Below are 19302 nucleotides of genomic sequence, written 5' to 3'. Positions count from 1 at the left end.
GTGTCCTCTGTGCCAGAGCGAGGGAGGCAGAGCGGATAGGCAGAGGGGACGGAGGGAGTGGCCGAGGCAGAGGAGAGCGGAGCAGGGTGGAGAAAGGGCCGGCAGTGGATGCTGTGCAGCTGGCACCGGTCAGTCTCACCCGGAGCTCAGCCTCTCACTTCGGCGGGTAAGAGGCGGCGGCCGGCTGACAGCAGCATCCTGCACCCGCTAGTCCCTTGTTCGCACATCACGTCCAGGAGGAGGGGAAGGCGGAGGGCAGGGGACCGGTCCCGGCTTGTAGCACCGGCGGCGCCGTGCGGGCTGCACTCATGCAAACCACCTTCTGCCCCGGCCCGGCGGGGGAGAGCGCTGCACCCCGGTAAGTGCTGGGCCCCGCGCTGGGGCTGGGGCGGCGGCAGCTGCGGGGAGGAAGGGGCGCGGGCGGGAAGGCGAGTGGGGAGGGCTCCGGGTTAATCCCCTCAGCCCCCCCCCCCCGTTGGCCCTTGGCAAGGGTAGGGAATGGGGGGGGGGATGGGGGTAGGACTGCCCCCCACACTGATCGTTTGGTATCTAATCCCCCCATTCCTTTGAAGTGGTTTCTTTGTGGGGCCCCACTCCCTACCCCCCCCCAATTTGGTTACCCATCTAAATTAAGCAAATGGAGGGAGCACCCACCTCCTCATAGCAGACAAACCCACCCCAAAAGCTTTTCCTGCCCTAAATGGGGCTGCCCCCCCCCTCCCCTTAGGGGACAAGATATTTCCCAAGCCACAGCCCCCACCAGGGGGTTCTCTGTGATGTCACATGAGATGTAAGGAGACGGTGCAGGTGCACAGCCGTGAAGCTGGAGGTGGGGGAGAAATCAGGAAATAGTTCCCCCTCCCCAAGTACCTCGCCTTTATATGAAGTGTTGTTCTGAGATTGGGTGTTGGCGGGGGGGGGGGAGGGTTGGAGAAAGGAAAAGTTTTGCAAAGTTGGAGCTGAGTTAGTGGTACCTATTTGTGTGTCTGAGACATCTTTGCAATGACCCAGAGGAAGGATATATATTAAAAAAGAAAGTCAGTGAAAAGGAGTTTTCCCCTTCATATTCCTAGATACGTGTTAAGTGCAGATATGTGTTATCCTAGGGGCTCAAATCTCCTCAGTGTGTGTGGCTGTCCATCTATCTAATCAGTATGTTGTAGAATTATCGAAACTGGGGAGGTACAGGGTGTGTTTTGTCATTCAGTTCACACATCTAGAATTATATTTCTGATTTCCCTTTATAAACATCTCAAGAGAGAGCTATTTGGATCATTGGTTGTGTAAATTGCAAGCATAGCCACTAATAATATGTATCTTTATCTTGACTGTTTAATATTATTTGTGTCAGACTGGTAGGGAGTCAATCTAAGATGGAAAACGAAATACCGCCCTTATGGGCTGTAAAAAAATTTTTTATACCCCTGGCATCATCTGGAAATGGGAACAATTTTTTTAATAAAATCAAGAAAATGGATCCGACTGCAACTGCTGTGTGCCCAAATGTGGATAATTGAAATTCTGTATTTAACAAGACTGTAATCACTGGTTTTAAACGTATTTTTAAATTTATTTTTAACATTTCATATAATCTGTAATAATCAGACATGTTAATACCTTAATGTCCTGAATAATTGGCATGATATAAAGTCTTTCTATGTGCATATTCAATATACAGTAGTAATAGTAATTATTTTTATTGCTTACAGCATAAAAGATCTAATGATTGTATACATCATTTTCTGTATTAAGATATGTCTTTGAAAATAGTTTAAATTCATTAATCATACAGCCAATATTCACAGTAGTTGTTCTGTGTTAACAAAGCACACTAATGGGCCAATACTCCAAACTCTTTCTTATGTTCTTACTCGCCCATATACTTCAATGGCAATATTTGTGTTAGTCAAGACTATTTGCTTAAGGGTTTGCAGGATTGGGCACTTAAGTTTTTAGAGGATATATGTCACATGTGCTTTACTTTTCAAAAAACAAAGAAAAAATATTGATAAATGATATTTTTGTCTTCGGTTGTCCATACACTTTATGATGTTTCAGGGCCTGATCCAAAGCAGGCTGAAGTCAACGGGAGTCTTTGTCTTGAATTCAGGGAACTTTAAGTCCATGTCTTAATGGGACATAAAGAAGACATAGATGTATTTGATCTTTATTTCAATCCTATTGTCACCAGAGTTATTCCTACTTAAAATTCAATGACTGTTGCAGGATTGTTTAATTTAAATTTAACGTTTAAATTAAAACTGCTTGAGTTGCAAATAGGTCTGAATAGGACTGTATTTGCCCTTAGGTTAATATTTAATATAGATATTCCCACAACATTTGGGAATTAGGCATTGTGTAATCAGAGTGACAAATAATGAAGAAAAGGAATGCTTTTAGTAGCATCCACTAACACAATCGTTTATGCATTTTTACATATACTTTGGGGACAGCTTTTAGTCTCCGCTGGAATTATTTGTCATCTGCTGAGAACTGACTTAGTTCTGAATGGCATGAAATGGTCTGATTACTGATGGATTTTTATCCACTGGATTTTCCTCCTGTGCAGAATTTATTTTTGTATTAAAACAAACATTCTGTTGCTGTGTCTGCTGGAAAGCTTAGTTTTGATTGGATGCAACATGACAGTACATTACAATTTTTGTTTGCAGTGTTGTAGCCGTGTTGGTTCCAGCCTCTGAGAGAGACAAAGTGGGTGAGGTAATATCTTATATTGGACCAACTTCTGTTGGTGGAAGAGACAAGCTTTCAAGCTTACACAGCTTTTTTTCAGTTCTGGAAAAGGTAACCAGCGTGTCACAGCTAAATGTGTGGGATAGATTGATAAGTGTAAGGTGTAACACATGTTGCAGGAGATTACTTAAAAGGAAGTGGGCAATTAAAACCTCTACAGTCACAGGAAAAATGTTTAATATTCTGTATTAAACGCTTTGTTTAATCATGTACAGTAAAACATCTTTTAAAAAGTCAGGTTTCTAATCACGTGTTATTAATAAAAGTTGTTTTTCCTTTTAAGCATGAATGACGAATATACTCCATCTGAAGCATAAAAGTACTTGATTCTGGAAAAGCACGTGAAAACACCTTTAGCGTTAAAATCAGGAAGAAGTATGAAAGAACAGTCTGTCTGATACTGAATTTCTGGGCCACAACATCTTTCAGAGAACAAAAATGGCTCTTTCTAAAAACACTGTTGCAAGTATCCTTGAAGAATGGTGTTTGGAGGAACCACTGTTTAGGTGTAGAAGGCAACAGAATGTCAGGAAAAAACTGAGACTGATACGAATAATAGGTTTTTTCATGAGTATAATGGCCATTAGCACTTTCTCTCTTTCAATTAGTGCCTTTTTCAAGATGGAGCCACATAGCACAGAGATGACCAGCAGTCTAGGTAGCCAAAAGTCAATGCATGGGCATCAAAGAACTCTGCTGGATGTCAAGGAACAGAATCAAAATGGCACTCCAGATCCACCTATTTCTATGAAATATGAAACTGAACACAATCATGCAAAAGGAGAACACTCCAAAGGAGAGTACCCAGAAGACCTTTTTTCTCTTGCGGAAAGAAGAAGGGGGGCAGTAATCCTCCATATCCTGGGAATGATTTACATGTTCATAGCCTTAGCCATAGTCTGTGATGAATTCTTTGTTCCTTCACTGACTGCCATCACTGAGAAGCTAGCCATATCTGATGATGTGGCTGGGGCAACATTCATGGCTGCGGGTGGCTCAGCTCCAGAACTCTTCACATCTTTGATAGGAGTCTTTATATCTCACAGCAATGTTGGCATTGGAACAATAGTAGGATCTGCAGTATTCAATATCCTGTTTGTTATTGGAATGTGTGCTTTATTTTCTAGAGAGATCTTGAACCTTACCTGGTGGCCACTCTTTAGGGATGTGTCCTTTTATATCATGGACTTGATCTTGCTAATAATCTTTTTTTTGGATAATTTAATCATGTGGTGGGAGAGCTTAACACTACTGACAGCTTATTTTTGTTATGTGACTTTCATGAAATTCAACGTTCAAGTAGAAGAATATGTGAAAAAAATTTTAAACAGGAACAAAGTTGAGAAGGTAACAACAGCAGATTCTGAACAGAAGGTTGGTTATTTTTTAATACGTATATAAATCTGAAATGCTTCTGTGTCTTAAGGGTCCTCGCTGTGGTAAATATATGTGACATGGAGGTTTCTAGGTTTTACCAAATATTTCTGTGATTACCATACCATATAGTCCACTGTACCAGTCAACTGGCAAATAAGGCATGAAATAGCTTTTTGAAGCTTATTTACTCCCAGTAGTTTTTTACTCCATAATAGTCTAAGCCACATGGGTAACCATTCAAAAGTCAGCATTTACCATATCACGGTGTTTAAGATACTACGGATATCCCCTATACTCTTAAATTAGACAGTAGCTTTAGTATCTCTTGGCAAATGCTGTCTTTTTTATGACTACCACAGCACTTCCTTCACCAGGAACAAGTAAACAAATTTGGAACAATATACAAAAGTACATCTTTTGTAAATTTATCTGTAGAAGCAACAGAGGGGATCCTGTTATTTTTCCAGTTATTTGGATTTACACTATTTCATCACTTTTAAAGAATTTTTATATGAATTAACTTTTCATTTTTCTTTGCAACATCTCAATGATTACATTGGTATAGGGCTGGGCCTTTAATTTAAACAAATATCTTTATTGCACATGATCTCTCAGCTGAACATACTACAGTTATAAGCCTCATACTTGGGCCTTGTGATGAAAGGTGGGGATGTTTGCAATTGTATTCAGTGGATCTGGTTATCATCAACTTGGTGAAGATAACTATAAAGAGAGAGTTTCTTTAGAAAGGAGGTATTTAAGCTAATTAGAAAGCTGAATTCATAAATACTGCATGTAGGCAGCGTGGAATTTTGTCTCAGGGCTTTAGAATACTTGTGCAAACTTTTCATTTGTCATCTAGGTGGGGTTTAGTCAAGAGCCTAGTTGCATATGAATATGAGATGTTGGCATAGGGAGATTATTTACACATAGATGATACAGTCAGATTTTTTCATGAGTTAAAATTGTTGTTCAGTAAAGTATGATAGAATTAGCCACCATTTTGTGTGTGTCTGCAGCAGCCACAAAATGGTGGAACGGAATAAAAATGATGATCTTGATCTCTCTGTGTCTCTGTATATGTATATGTGTGTGTGTATTGCATAGACACAGATAGATATACATATGGGCTCCAATCCTGCTGCTGATAGCATACAGTCAGACTTGTGCACCCATGCAGAATGCCAACTAAGTTAATGGGGCTTCACATGGTAGTGCAGTACACCTAGGTGCTATTAGTTGTGGGATGGAGACATAGAAAATGATCAGAAAAATTTCAATCAAAACAACATTCAAATGAAAATGGGGGCGGGGAGTGAAATGTTTTTCATTTTCTGACCAGCTTTAGCATATATATAATAATGTTTATAAATAAAGAGATTCCTTTTGGCCTTTGTATTCCATCCATTTTCCCAAAACAGAACTGTCAACTTTTTCTGTCTCAACATCTCTGTTTGAAAATGAAACAAGAAGGAAAATAGCAAACAACTATTTGCCTTAAATAATAAAGCATCTTTCAAAAGTTGTATAAATATGTCTGCTTCTTAAGAATGAAATCTCTGGTAAGGAATTGTAAAGACAATCACATTTTATACTAAATGTGTTTCTGTAGGAAGCGGCTGCAGTATATAGAGTACTCCTAATTGATCAGTCCATGATTACTTTATCTATTAATCTTCTTATACAAGACATATGATATACTATTTGAGGTTTTTCTTTCATCCAAATAAAAATGGAATCTGTCAACTGATTTGGATTATCCAGGTCGGTCTATTTCAGTCTATAAAGTAACATAGTGTGTTGTACACATATCATGATAAGGATTTATTTATTCTTTACTCAACAGGAGAATAAAATATTTGAAAGCCAAATGAAATGTTCTGAATGCACACTAAAGTACTCTTGATAGATTTGACTAATTAGGCAAAAGCCATTTTGCAAAGTTCACTCATTTACTATATTTGAATAGTTCATTCATTTTCTTAAAGCTGACTCTATACCCATTTCAGCTTGTGCATTCCATCAGTGGTTCACTCATGTGCGTGTATAGCTAAAGTAAAATGGGTATTAAAGAATCATAAAATTGTCAACTTTTTTCTAGAGAAATTAGCTTTGCACCATATTTGTGAAAAGACTGGGAAAGTGGACTCTGAGAGAATAGTTACATATATATATATATATATATATATGAGTTAGGCTGTAAAAGATTTTGGAAACTTCTATTAAAACTTTGAAATAATAATCTATTCATTATCAATTCCTTTAGTATTCATATGAAAAAAATGATCAGGATTAACTCATTTGGTAATAATGGGGAATGTCATATAGTAAGTGCTTCAATAAGAATCCTGTTGTTATTCTGCATTCATTTATTTATCATGAATCTAAAATGTTAGATAATTGCATTGTATTGCTTTTTAAATGAAAAAAACTGGAAAATACAGCAGTCTCTCCTATAGAAATGTTAAAGGGTTCACTTTGTGCAATCATTTCCTCAAGCAGAGAATAAAAATACTTATTGAGTGGTTAATCTCAGTGGCACATGGATGCTTACTTCCCAACCAATGGAGATTAGAAGAGCTGCAGAATTGGTATTCTTGATCTTTGAAGGCAGAACTGCCTTACTTCAATACTATCCCTTCCTCCACAGGGAAAGTGCCATGGTATCCAAGGCAAAATAATATTGTATGTTATAAAATTAGCATATTTATATTCAAAAGCAACAAATGTAATTGTTCCTAATGCAAAATTGGCTTTTGTTTGATGTTTTTCTGTGAGGCATGGAATAGTGAGACAGCTCCTTGCAGTCACTAGATAGTGACTAAGGGTGTTCTCAGGGACTCTTACTGCAAAGCTGTTTCATGCTTTTGGGTTTTGCAAGACTCAGTAGAAAATTCTCCTGTTCCTTTTTGTTGCTTCTTCTAAATGTGCAGTACCAGCTCTACCATGGGTAAGCTGGAAAGTGATCAGCCAAGGAAACTGTTGTCTATGGTGTTTAACTTTAAGACTTTGTTGTAATCTGACAGCAGGTCAACAGAGTTCTGAGAGGTCTAAATAAAGAAACATAAAGCTGGATAGCTGAAGGGTTAAGTGGCTTAGCAACAAATCTCAACCTCAAAGAGTAAAAAACCGAGATATTCATAGAGATAGATGAAAAACATTTGAAATGGTTAAAAGTCCTGTTGAAGTATATGGCAATACTTTGATTATCAGTCCCTTTCAGTAAAAGTCTGCAAGAAACTTGCTATGCTCTAAGAGGGAAATTCATCCCATTGTGGGAGCCCTCATAATTAAGGCTAAAGCAGGGTGTAAGTAGTGTATATAGCACAGGGTGAATTTCATCCCATAAAGAACAATCTTCTGAGTCTTCTGGTGTATTTTTAGGCTTAAATCATTTTGTTTGTCCATGGTGTAAATCACCCTGTCTGTGTTTAAATATAAATCAATATTAATATCTCCTATCAAATTAAAAATAGGTCTTAATTACATATGAAATCGTCTGTCTCTCTGCCTGTTAGTCTTTCTCAAGGATATTTCTAATGCTTGTGTCACCAGTTGTGTCTAGGTGCCTCTTGAGTTTCACATAGATCTGAGAAGTATAGTTGGCACCAGTAGATTGTGAGCACTGAAGCACAAACAGAAAGCCATTTTTTGTGGTGTAGTCTTCTCTTGTTGTATGAATTATCTGTGTAAATGCCTGTGCATCTAGTCAGGAACATCTGCATACTGAGGGGTTTAAATTTAATGTGGGTTCACTTTAATCCCATGTTTTCAAGCTCTTGTTCTTTAAATATCCCTATCCCCTTTACAAAAAGTACAGGTTAAGAAAATCTGGCAGAAGTTGACGTGGGCAAAGGCATGCTAACAACAATTTAGTGAAATGGATGAGAATGGTACAGATTGCAAGCTCCTTGGGGGTGGAGCCTATGTGGTCCTTAGTGTTTTCTACAACACCAAATGTATCGACAGTGCTCAGTGAAAAACTGTGATAATCCTCCTCCTCGGTTCCATTCTGCCTTTGGGGTAAGCACAACATGCTGAGCAGCATGGTGATCATCTTCTGCAGGTGAGCTCTGCAGAGGTGTACAAACAGGAGGGGGAAGGAAGGAGGACAGATAAAAGGGGGAAGAGGTCAGAGAAGCAAAACAAAACAAAAGTGGACAGACAGATGGGGAGGTAGAGTGGGATGATTAAAATATGAACATAAGGGCAAACCTGGTAGTGTAGTAGCAGCACATCATAATTCAGAACCAACCTTGGTCTTTGCTTTCCAGGCCAGCAAGGGGCTGGAAGTGCTGTGAATGGATGACACACAGCCTGGCATGGAAGCCTTAAGTTTCTGACTAGTGACCCTATACAGGAGTAGCATGGAAGAGCTTTTAGAAAGAACCACATAGTTGGATGGAGGGGATAAAAGGAAAGAGGTAAGGATTGAAATAAAGGATGGGGAGAGTAAAACAAAAACCAGCCTGGGGGGAAAAGTGGAGAGGTACAGATAATCGTACAACTGTACAAAATCTAAGGAGAGAGAGATGTAGACAGAGAAAGGATGAAGGAGAGGAAAGAGAAAATGAGAAAGGAATAACTTTGAAGGTAGTGGAAACAAGAATTATAGCAGTTTTATTGGTTGCCTCAGCAGAGAAACAAAAGATTGGAAAGCCAATGCAAGGGAATGAAAATTGAATTTATCATGCCATCCCTATTAACGGATCTTGCTTTAGCTGGGGTGCAATAGCTGGGTAGTCTACCCTGACACTGAAAATGTTGAACCTTTTCTGTAGATAGAAGGCTTCAATCTGTTCTTGAGATGTCAACTTCCACCTCGTTAAGTACAATTATATTATTACATTACAGTCTTCCTGCACCAATGTTGGCGCATAGGGCAGAAACTAGTCTCTTCCATTCCTCTGTCATTTGCTGCTGCTTCTATCTGCTCTATATTGTTGAAATCAACTGTTCTGCTCTCCCTACTAAAGGTTCTTCTTAAGGTTTTTTATGGGCACCCTTGTTTCCTCACACAAATTAGCTTCCACTTGACAGCTTGGGAGTCTGTGTGTTAGCATCTGGAGTAGATGCCCCAAATGTGTCCAGCCTTTCTATCTGATGCTACTGGAAATTAGCTGCTGGTTGGAGATTTGTCAGGTTTCTTCATCGATGATGAAATCTTTCCAACAAATGCCCAGAATCTTTCCTAGGCACTTTCTTTAGAAGGTATCTAGTTTTCTAGTTTTAGTAGATCTCCAGTTCTTGCAGCCATATGTTAGTTCTGAGCTTATGGTTGAATTGAAAATTCTCAGTTTTGTTCTGGTGCTGTAGATCTTTCATTTCCATATGTTGCTGGGTTTAGTAAATGCTGTGGATGGGATGTCTTTCCTACCCTTGGTTTCACTTCCCTCTTGAGGTCTTCATTGGCCAATATGCTTCCAAAGTAGGTGGACAGTTCTACTTTCTTGATATGTTTGCCTTCTAATGAAATGTTAGTGGTTAGTGTCTGGGTTTCAATAATGTTTGTTTTTGCATAATTAATTTTGAGCCCTTCTTGGCCTGTTGTTTTTGCTGGTTTGTCTATCTTTGTAACTTTTTTGAGTTGTTGCTCAATAGTGCAATATTATCAGCAAAGTCTGGTCTTCTAGACATTTTCCATCTCCCCATCCTATACCAGTGTTTCTGTTACAGTTGCACTATTGCACAAGTTAAAAATTACTCAGACAAGTTAGATGTCTTCAAGTCACCAGGGCCCGATGAAATGTATCCTAGAAAACTCAAGGAGCTGACTGAGGAGATATCTGAGCCATTAGCGATTATCTTTGAGAAGTCATGGAAGACAGGAGAGATTCCAGAAGACTGGAAAAGGGGAAATATAGTGCCCATCTATAAAAAGGAAAATAAGGACAACCTAGAGAATTACAGGCCAGTCAGCTTAACTACTGTACCTGGAAAGATAATGGAGCAAATAATTAAGCAATCAATTTGCAAACATCTAGAAGATAATAAGGTGATAAGTAACAGTTAGAATGGATTTCTCAAAAACAAATCAAGTCAAACCAACCTGATAGGTTTCAGAGTAGCATCCGTGTTAGTCTGTATTCACAAAAAGAAAAGGAGCTTTGTGGCACCTTAGAGACTAACAAATTTATTTGAGCATAAGCTTTTGTGAGCTACAGCTCACTTCATCGGATGCATTCAGTGGAAAATACAGTGGGGAGATTTATATACATAGAGAACATGAAACAATAGGTGTTACCATACACACTGTAACGAGAGTGATCACTTAAGGTGAGCTATTACCAGCAGGAGAGAGGGGAAAAAAACCTTTTGCAGCTTTCTTTGACAGTGTAACAAGCTTTGTGGATGGGGGGAAGCAGTAGACGTGGTATATCTTGACTTTAGTAAAGCTTTTGATACTGTCTCGCATGACCTTCTCATAAACAAACTAGGCAAATGCAACCTAGATGGAGCTACTGTAAGGTGGGTGCAAAACTCGTTGGAAAACCATTCCCAGAGAGCAGTTATCAGTCGTTCACAGTCATGCTGGAAGGGCATAACGAGTGGGGTCCTGCAGGGATCAGTTCTGGGTCTGGTTCTGTTCAGTATCTTCATCAATGATTTAGATAATGGCATGCAGAGTACCGTTATAAAGTTTGTGGACAATACCAAGCTGGGAGGGGTTGCAAGTGCTTTGGGGGATAGGATTAAAATTAAAAATGATCTGGACAAACTGGAGAAATGGTCTGAAGTAAACAGGATGAAATGTAATAAGGACAAATGCAAAGTACTCTATTTAGGAAAGAATAATCAGTTGCACACATACGAAATGGGAGTACTGCGGAAAGGGATGTGGGGGTCATAGTGAACCACAAGCTAAATGAGAGTCAACAGTGTAATGCTGTTACAAAAAAAGCAAACATCATTCTGGGATGTATTAGCAGGAGTGTTATAAGCAAGACAGAAGAAGTAATTTTTCTGCTCTACTCCTCTCTGATTAGGCATCAACTGGAGTATTGTGTCCAGTTCTGGGTGCCACATTTCAGGAAGGATGTGGACAAATTGGAGAGAGTCCAGAGAAGAGCAACAAAAATGATTAAAGGTCTAGAAAACATGACCTATGAGGGCAGATTGAAATAATTGGGTTTGTTTAGTCTGGGAAAGAGAAGACTGAGAGGGAACATAACAGTTTTCAAATATGTAAAAGATTGTTACAAGGAGGAGGAAGAAAAATTGTTTTTCTTAACCTCTGAGGATAGGACAAGAAGCAATTGGCTTAAATTGTAGCAAGGGAGGTTTAGGTTGGACATTAGGGAAAACTTCCTAACTGTCAGAGTGGTTAAGCACTGAAATAAATTGCCTAGGGAGGTTGTGGAATCTCCATCACTGGAGATTTGTAAGAGCAGGTTAGACAAACACCTGTCAGGAATGGTCTAGATAATTAGTCCTGCCATGAGTGCAGGGGACTGGACTTAGGGTGACCAGACAGCAAATGTGAAAAATCTGGATGGGGGTGGGGGGTAATAGGAGCCTATATAAGAAAGAGACCCCAAAATCGGGACTGTCCCTATAAAATCGGGACATCTCATCACCCTAACTGGACTAGATGACCTCTTGAGGTCCCTTCCAGTTCTATGATTCTTCATGATTTAGTCAGTGGAAATGCCAAACAATAGCAGCGATAAAATTCAGCCCTGTTTCATGCCAGTCTGTTGCTTGGTTATTCACCGTTACAGAGCACATTGCCTTTCTGTACGTGGCTAGGATAATGTTGATGACTTTAGCTGGGATTCTCTAGGACTGAAGAATATTCCACAATGTACATCGGTGCAGACTATCAAATGCCTTTTGAAAATCAATGTAATTGATGATATGGGGAACTTGCCATTCTATATGTTCTTTTATGATGTTTCTTAGTGTGAATATCTGATCTACACATTTCTTGGACCTGAATCCAGCCTGTTCTTCTCTAAGCTTCACATCCACTGTCACTTGCATCCTGTGTAGTATCAGACTGTAAAAAGCTTTCTCTCTATAACAGAGAGTAGTGTAACTCCTCTCCAGTTGTTCCAGTCAGTACAATCACATTTTTTGTGGTATTCTAGCAATGATTCAGTGTTTCCACTGATCCGGAGGGATCTCTTTTTTCCCAAACATAATTGAACAGCTATGTCAGTTTCATTTGGGTGTTGGTAACAGGTGCTTTTAGCATTTTTGCTGTGATTTGGCCATCTCCTGCTGCTTTGTTATTATCAGCTTCTTGACTGCAGCCCACTTGTGACATCTATATTGGACCATTGTTAATGTCAAGTTGATCAGGTTCACGTTTCTAAATCTGGTACTGGAGTGGAGCTGCGTCTGTTGAGGACATCTTTGAAATGCTCTGCCCATCTGTTCTATCTCAGTTCCAAGCATTTTTCCATCTTTGCTTTTTATTTGTCCATTTCCTGTTTTGAAATTTCCACACAGGGTTAGTCACTTGGTAAACAGCCCTATGGTATCCTCCTTTGCTTTTTTCAGTATTTCGTTGGTCTTAGCATTTGGGAATTTTTCTTTTAGTTCTTTTCTTTCTTGATGAGACACCAGGTCTCTTGGCTTATCCAATTCTTTGTCTGTCTATTTTGATATCCACCTGTGATATCCAAGCTGTGATATCCAAGCTGCAGGTTGAATCACATGGTCTCTGAGCAGTGCCCATTTTTCTACAGGTACAGTCTGTGTCTTGCCATCTTCTGCCTCTGGCAATGCCTCAAATCTGTTCCTTAGTTCAAACTGGAATTTCTCTCAGTACTCTTTTGTTTTCAGTTTTAAGTCCAGTTAAAACAGCATAAGTAAAGCATGTCATTTTAGGTAACGGACCATTTTGCGGAGGGCTGTGTTTCAGGTTTTTTGTACAAGATTTTGTGACAAGGATATTCATTGTTGCTGAAAGACTCAAATCTCATCACCTGGTAAATATCCAAAACCAGCTCTGTTTGGCAACTAAAACGGTATGTGGGTGGCACAGAAATGTTATGAAATGGCATCTGTTTCAGAGAGAATAACATTCTTGACAAATAGGCTTAAAGTTATGTACTAGCCTGTTTTAAATAAGTGTCTGCATATTAAGAGAAATTGTCTTTAAAATATAAATTATTTTTACCAGTGAGACATGGTTTGAAATTATCTTATTGCTGGCTTTCTTGTTTTGAAATGTCTTAATAGGTTACATTCAGTGTCACATATGCTACTTTAAGAGGTGCAGTACTCTAGAGATTTAAAAGACTTGGCACATTACAGTAAATTGCACTATAAGTGACATGCAATTAACAAGTGAAACTTTCAGATATCTTTAGGCAGTGCCCTACTTTCAGATGATTATAATAGAAAACAATTACCCTATTCAATATTATCACGTTGGATCCAATAGATAATTGCTTACGGTAAAATCTTAGTCACCATGCACAGCCAGAGTAAATGTGGCACCTACTAAAGCCTTGTGTTTAAATACCTGTTGTGATCTGCTGAGCTTACTTTACTCGGGACTTTTCACCAGTGAATCCACATAGTTTGTAGACCTTCTAGCCATGAACCCACCCTATCCCAGCTTGCTCCCTTCCCTCTAGTGCGACAATGGAGAGAGAGTTTGTGAAGCACTATTTTGTGGTTCATAATGAGTTCGGAATCTCCCTTCCTCAGCCTTTCCACAGCTGGACAGCCCGCCTCTTTCCCCCTCCACACACAGCAGTCCCGCTGCATTTGGGACCTTGCATGCCTACTGAATGAGGAGATTGGCGTTTCCTCACAGTTTGCAAATATCGCATCATTAAAATTAGTGGGCCAAATTCTGGACTGATCAAGACTTAGTCATTGCGTTTACACCTTATTTGCTTGTATTTGTCTTAAAAAAATTGGGGAAACTTCTATGTAAATCACAGCGGTAGCTCAGAGAGCGATACATGGTGCTACTAAAGTTACTAAAGACTATGGAGTGGTGCTAAACCTTACGATTCTCACTGATGTACTTATGTACTGATGTTCTTACTAGCTGTTTCTAGGCAGCAGTTGGAACCATTATATAGATATTCTCAGTTTTTCCTAGCATCTACCATTAATTGATCCTCAGAGGAGTAATGATTATAGTGATTTTCACCTTCAGATTATCTTGTTTTTGTATGTATTCCCCTAGGTTAGAAGGCTAAATGTGGCAGCATGAAAATGTGAGACAAATTAAATGCTCTTACATCATGGCCACCACAAAGTTTTTGATCACATAACCAGTGTTAATTACAAAAGGGAAAGGAAGACTGAAGATTTAACACCTTTAGTCAGAATGGATCCATCATCTTATTAAAACAACCATGCATTAAAAACAAGTCAGGTTAATATTTCTTAAAGCCATAGTAATGGCACCGTAACTTAACGTGTACATGTGTTGTTAAGAGTTTGATAATTTGAACCATTGAAAACAGCACGCATTCCTCTATGACACCATGTTACAAAATGCTTTTGCCCCATATTGTATCATCTTTGCACATTCGCGAATAGCTTTTTATAGTTATTGTCAGTTTTGTTACTGTAGCATCCAGAGGCCCCAGTCTGGATCAAGACCCCATTGTGCTAGGTTCTGTACAAGGTGTGTGAGGTAATATCTTTTATTAGCCCATCTTCTGTTGTTGAGAGAGACAAGCTTTTGAGCTTACACAGAGCTCTTCTTCAGGTTCTGTACATACACATGTGAAATCACAGTCCCTGCCCTAATGAGCTTATAGTAGAAGAAGACAAGGGGCACGCAATGGGTTTGGGGAATGAGATGTGATCCCATGTATACAATTTTCATATACTTCTATACATTTACTTATTTTTATTATTGTAAATAGATCAAGTGCCAACTGTCTTCATCTGTTCTGCAACCTAGTTGTTATTGTGTAGCTGATTTCTTTTTTTCTTGTGGCAGAAGTAGATCTTCAGGAAAGATCTCAAGGAATTGTTATGAATTTCTGTGTTACGTAGCAGGAGGCTGATGTCCTCCAATACTTAATTTAATAAAAGGTAATCTTCTCTTGTACAACAGGAACTAAAACCTGCAATGGGACTAGCACTCTATTTTAATTTGCATGGCTGCGCTGGGAAATAGCTCAAGAGATATTTTTTTTTGAAAATGCTCCTATACTTTAATCCTTTGTACTAAATTTTAACTAAGAGTAATTTATTATGGGTACGTCAAAGTTAGTCAGTCAGAATCAGCTGAAATACCATTAATTACATCAGCGCTAATTGGTGCTGCTAGAAAAGTAGCTCCATTTGATAGGAAAAATATTGTATGACACTATGCATGAATTTTACATGCACCTGCTGTAGAACCAAGCACAATCAACTAATAACTCTTCATTAACCTCTGAAGACATAGGACCTGATGGGACACTAGATGGGGAGGGCTTGAGTTACTACAGAGAATTCTTTCCCAGGTGGCTGGCTGGTGGGTCTCGCACATGTGCTCAGGGTCTAACTAAACACCATATTTGGAGTCAGGAAGGAATTTTTCGCTGGGTCAGATTGGAAGAATCCCTGTGGGGGAAGAGGAGACCGGGGGGGGGGGGAGTTGCTTTCCTCTGCTGCATGGGGCATGTGTCACTTGCAAGTTTAAACTAGAATAAATGGTGGTTTCTCTGTGACTTGAAATCTTTAAATCATGATTTGAGGACTTCAGTAACTCAGCTGGAGTTTAGAGTTTATTACAGGAGTGGGTGATGAGGTTCAGTGGCCTACCGTGTGCAGGAGGTCCGATTAGATGATCAGGATGGTCCCTTCTGACCTTAACATCTATGAGTCTATAATATCTATTACCATGGGGGAAATGACCAGTTATTTTGCTGCCAATTAGTGCTGGACAGAGAAAGGTAATTCTATTGTGTGGATGGATTTTGATATTTCAGAATTTGGTTTTGTTCCAATTAGGAACAAAAACCAAAACTTTCCAAATTCTCTACAAAAGGGAATGGTCCCCATCCCCAAGCAGTCCACATGGCGGGGCTGTCCTGGAACTGTGGGTCCTGGAAGGCCTGGGTTTCCTGGCCCCAGGGCAGTTCATGTGTCTGGCTATCCCAGAGCCACAGACCCTGGAAGCCTGGAAACATCAACAGCACATCAGGTGGGTTGCTGAAGAGCCGGGCAGGAAAGTGGGCAGATTTCTGATGGAATATTGCAGGGGTTCCAGCAGAACTTAATCAGATTGTCTCTGTGAAATATTTTGTTTTTGCCAAATCATCAAATTCCAATGAAGCAATGTTTTGACTAAATGTTTCCAGCCAGCTCTACAGCCAATATAAAATGGTCCCTGTTTGACCCCATTGAAGTCATTGGCAAAACACCTATTGATTTAAACTGGAGCAGGAACAGGTCCTATGTCTTCAGTGATCAATGAGGAGCTATTCTTTTTGATTGTGTTTGGTACAACAGCAGGTGCAAGGTTCAGAGCTCACATTGCTTCCAAAGCAGCTTAGAAAAAAATCCACTACTGTTCTGGAATCAGCTGTAACTGAAAGTTTACTTTGGCAATTTTTACAGTCCCACTGTATGCGCAAAGAGAGCCAATTTTATCAATGAAATTCAGAGAAGAATTATTTCTTCAGTTAAGATATTATGCACTGATCTATTACCAATCTACTCTTCTCCACCCAGTTACAAATATATTCATTTATGTGGATAGCCATAAATATCTATGACCTTGACTGGTTTTTAAGGTGAGGTGCGGGAACAGGCTTAAAAGACATATGCTTGATGGTATTAACAGCTCTAAAAAGTACTAACACTTAAAGAAAAAATAGAACAGTGTAGAATTGTTTAATATTGTAGGAGAAATGAACACATCAGGAAATATTACTGCAAGCTTCACTGGCAATTTAATCATAAATTATGCTCAGGAATTAATCCCCTGCTTTATCACCTCTTAACTGCTTACTGCTGTGAGACTAGCCTAAAGTAAATGGTATTACCAGTGACATTTATTGCATAACCACCTAGTGTCAACATTTCACCCTTTTACATTGTTGTAGAACAGCTCTAGCTAATGTAGAACACCCTTTAAGGAAGCGGAGGGTTTGCTGGCAGACCCTGTATTTGGGCTTCAAGGCCTATCTACTTACACAGGCTTTTGCTTGAAGAACTGTGTGGGAGGAATCTGAGATTCTCTGTGTTGGCAGGGACTGGGGTGTGAGTCTGAACATTCTTTAGGGTTGATATTTGATATTATGATAATTTTTTTATTCAATCAATCTACTCTGTAGATGCTTAAAGATCAAATAAATCAAAATCCTTTTGATTTCCTGTCAGATTCAGTTCTGTCATAGTGATCAGTTAGTTAACACTTATGATGGATTTACATTTTTAATGAAAAACAACTTTTTTTAACATTTCTTGGAACTCTGGAATTGCAATAGTACTGCAAAAGTAGGGCGTGGGATAGTTGGAAATAATTCATATTATCCAGGTATCCATTACAAGATAAACCTCTCAAATAATTTGAAAGCATCATGTTGTGCAATAGCTAACTCACATATCTGCATGATGTTATTAATATTACCCTAGTCCTCCTTTATGTTTATTATACCCACTTGTAGTGTCTTGTTTCAATTTGTTGTGTATACTCTTAGAGGTAAGGGGCACGTGTTCATATATGTCTGTACAGTGCCTGGCAAATCGAGACCTTGATCTTCGCTGTGTTGGGTGCTAAAGCAATACAAATCGTAATTAATCATGAAAATAATAATCTGAAAAGCATGAATTAATTAAACAAATGATTCTCTTCCCTATATCTTGGATACCAGAAAAAATGGTCTCTGTAGGAATTAAATCCACCAACTCAAGATGCAAATCCAAAGCAAGATTGTTTTGGGAATGAGGAATAATGAAACCAGCCTGGCTGGAATTTATAGATACACGGGTGGTACCTACTCCCATTGAAGTCAATGGCAAAATTCCTGTGGCAAAATAATGGGAGAATGATCAAGACCTACGGTTTCCAGGCATCCGGTTTTTGACTGGAATGCCTGGTCGAAAAGGGACCTTGGCAGCTCCGGTCGGCACTGCTGACCGGGCCGTTAAAAGTCCAGTCAGCGGCGTAGCGGGGGCCCAGGGATAAGGCAGGCTGCCTGCCTGCCCTAGCTCCGCGCGGCTCCCAGAAGCAGTCACCAAGTCCCTGCGGCCCCTAGGCTCCTGGGCAGCCAGGGAGGCTCTGCACGATGCCCTCACCCCAAATACCAGTTCCGCAGCTCTCATTAGCCAGGAACCGTGACCAATGGAACCTGCAGGAGGGGTGCCTGCGGGTGCAAGGGCAGCGCATGGAGCCTCCCTGGTCACCCATGTGCCTAGGAGCTGCAAGGATCTGGCGGCCAGTTCCTGGGAGCTGAGGTAAGTGCTGCTGGGACCCCGCACTCCCTTCTGCACCCCAACCCCCTGCCCCAGCCCCGAGTCCCCTCCCGCACCCAAACTCCCTCCCGGAGCCTCCACCCTCCCACACACCGCAGCCCTGAGGCTCCTCCTGTGCCCCAAACCCCTCATCCCTGGCCCCACCCCAGAGCCCACACCCCCCTGCTCCCCAACCTCCTGCCCCAGCTTTGAGCCCCCTCCTGCACCCCAAACCCCTCATCCCTAGCCCCACCCCAGAGCCCACACCCTCAGATGGAGCTCGCACCCCCTCCCACACACAGAACCCCCTGCCCCAGCCAGGAACCCTCTCCCGCACTCTGAACCCCTCATTTCTGGCCCCACCTGAAGCCTGCACCCCCAGTCCAGAATCCATACCCCTTGCACCCCAATCCCCTGAGCCAGCCCAGATCCCTCTTCTGCACCCCAAACCCCTTACCCCAGCCCCACCCCAGAGCCTGCACCCCCAGCCAGAGCCCTCCCACATCCCAACCCCCTGCCCCAGCCCGGTGAAAGTGAGTGAGGGTGGGGGAGAGTGAGTGATGGAGGGAAGGGGGATGGAGCAAGAAGGGGCAGGGTTATATAAACCCTGTATATAAACCCTATTCTCCAGCTTGAGCCCCTCCCTCTCCCCACACACCTTTTTTGGGACAGGGAAGAAATTTTTCCCTCACTACCATATTGGCCTGGGGGGCGTGGGAGGGTTTTACCTTCTCCACAGCAGCTCAGGGATCAGTGGGATAGGAGAGCACGTACAGTTCAAGTTGTAATTGAGCAGGTGGC

General features: G+C 40.7%; 1 protein-coding gene across 1 annotated transcript in view; it reads left to right on the top strand.

Annotated features, from left to right (window-relative positions):
• Window positions 1-268: 268 nt before the first annotated feature.
• Window positions 269-19302, top strand: part of SLC24A2 (solute carrier family 24 member 2) — a 169965-nt gene continuing 150931 nt past the window's right edge. Inside the window, exons 1-2 of the mRNA XM_084629612.1 lie at window positions 269-358; window positions 3038-4128. Coding sequence (XP_084485738.1) covers window positions 3193-4128 — 936 coding nt within the window. The 5' untranslated portion in view covers window positions 269-358; window positions 3038-3192. The remainder of the gene's footprint in view (window positions 359-3037; window positions 4129-19302) is intronic.

The sequence above is a fragment of the Lepidochelys olivacea genome (genome assembly GCF_965140295.1).
Source record: "Lepidochelys olivacea isolate rLepOli2 genome assembly, chromosome: 5".
Taxonomy (NCBI): domain Eukaryota; kingdom Metazoa; phylum Chordata; order Testudines; family Cheloniidae; genus Lepidochelys; species Lepidochelys olivacea.
This window is presented reverse-complemented; position numbering and strand designations above follow the sequence as displayed.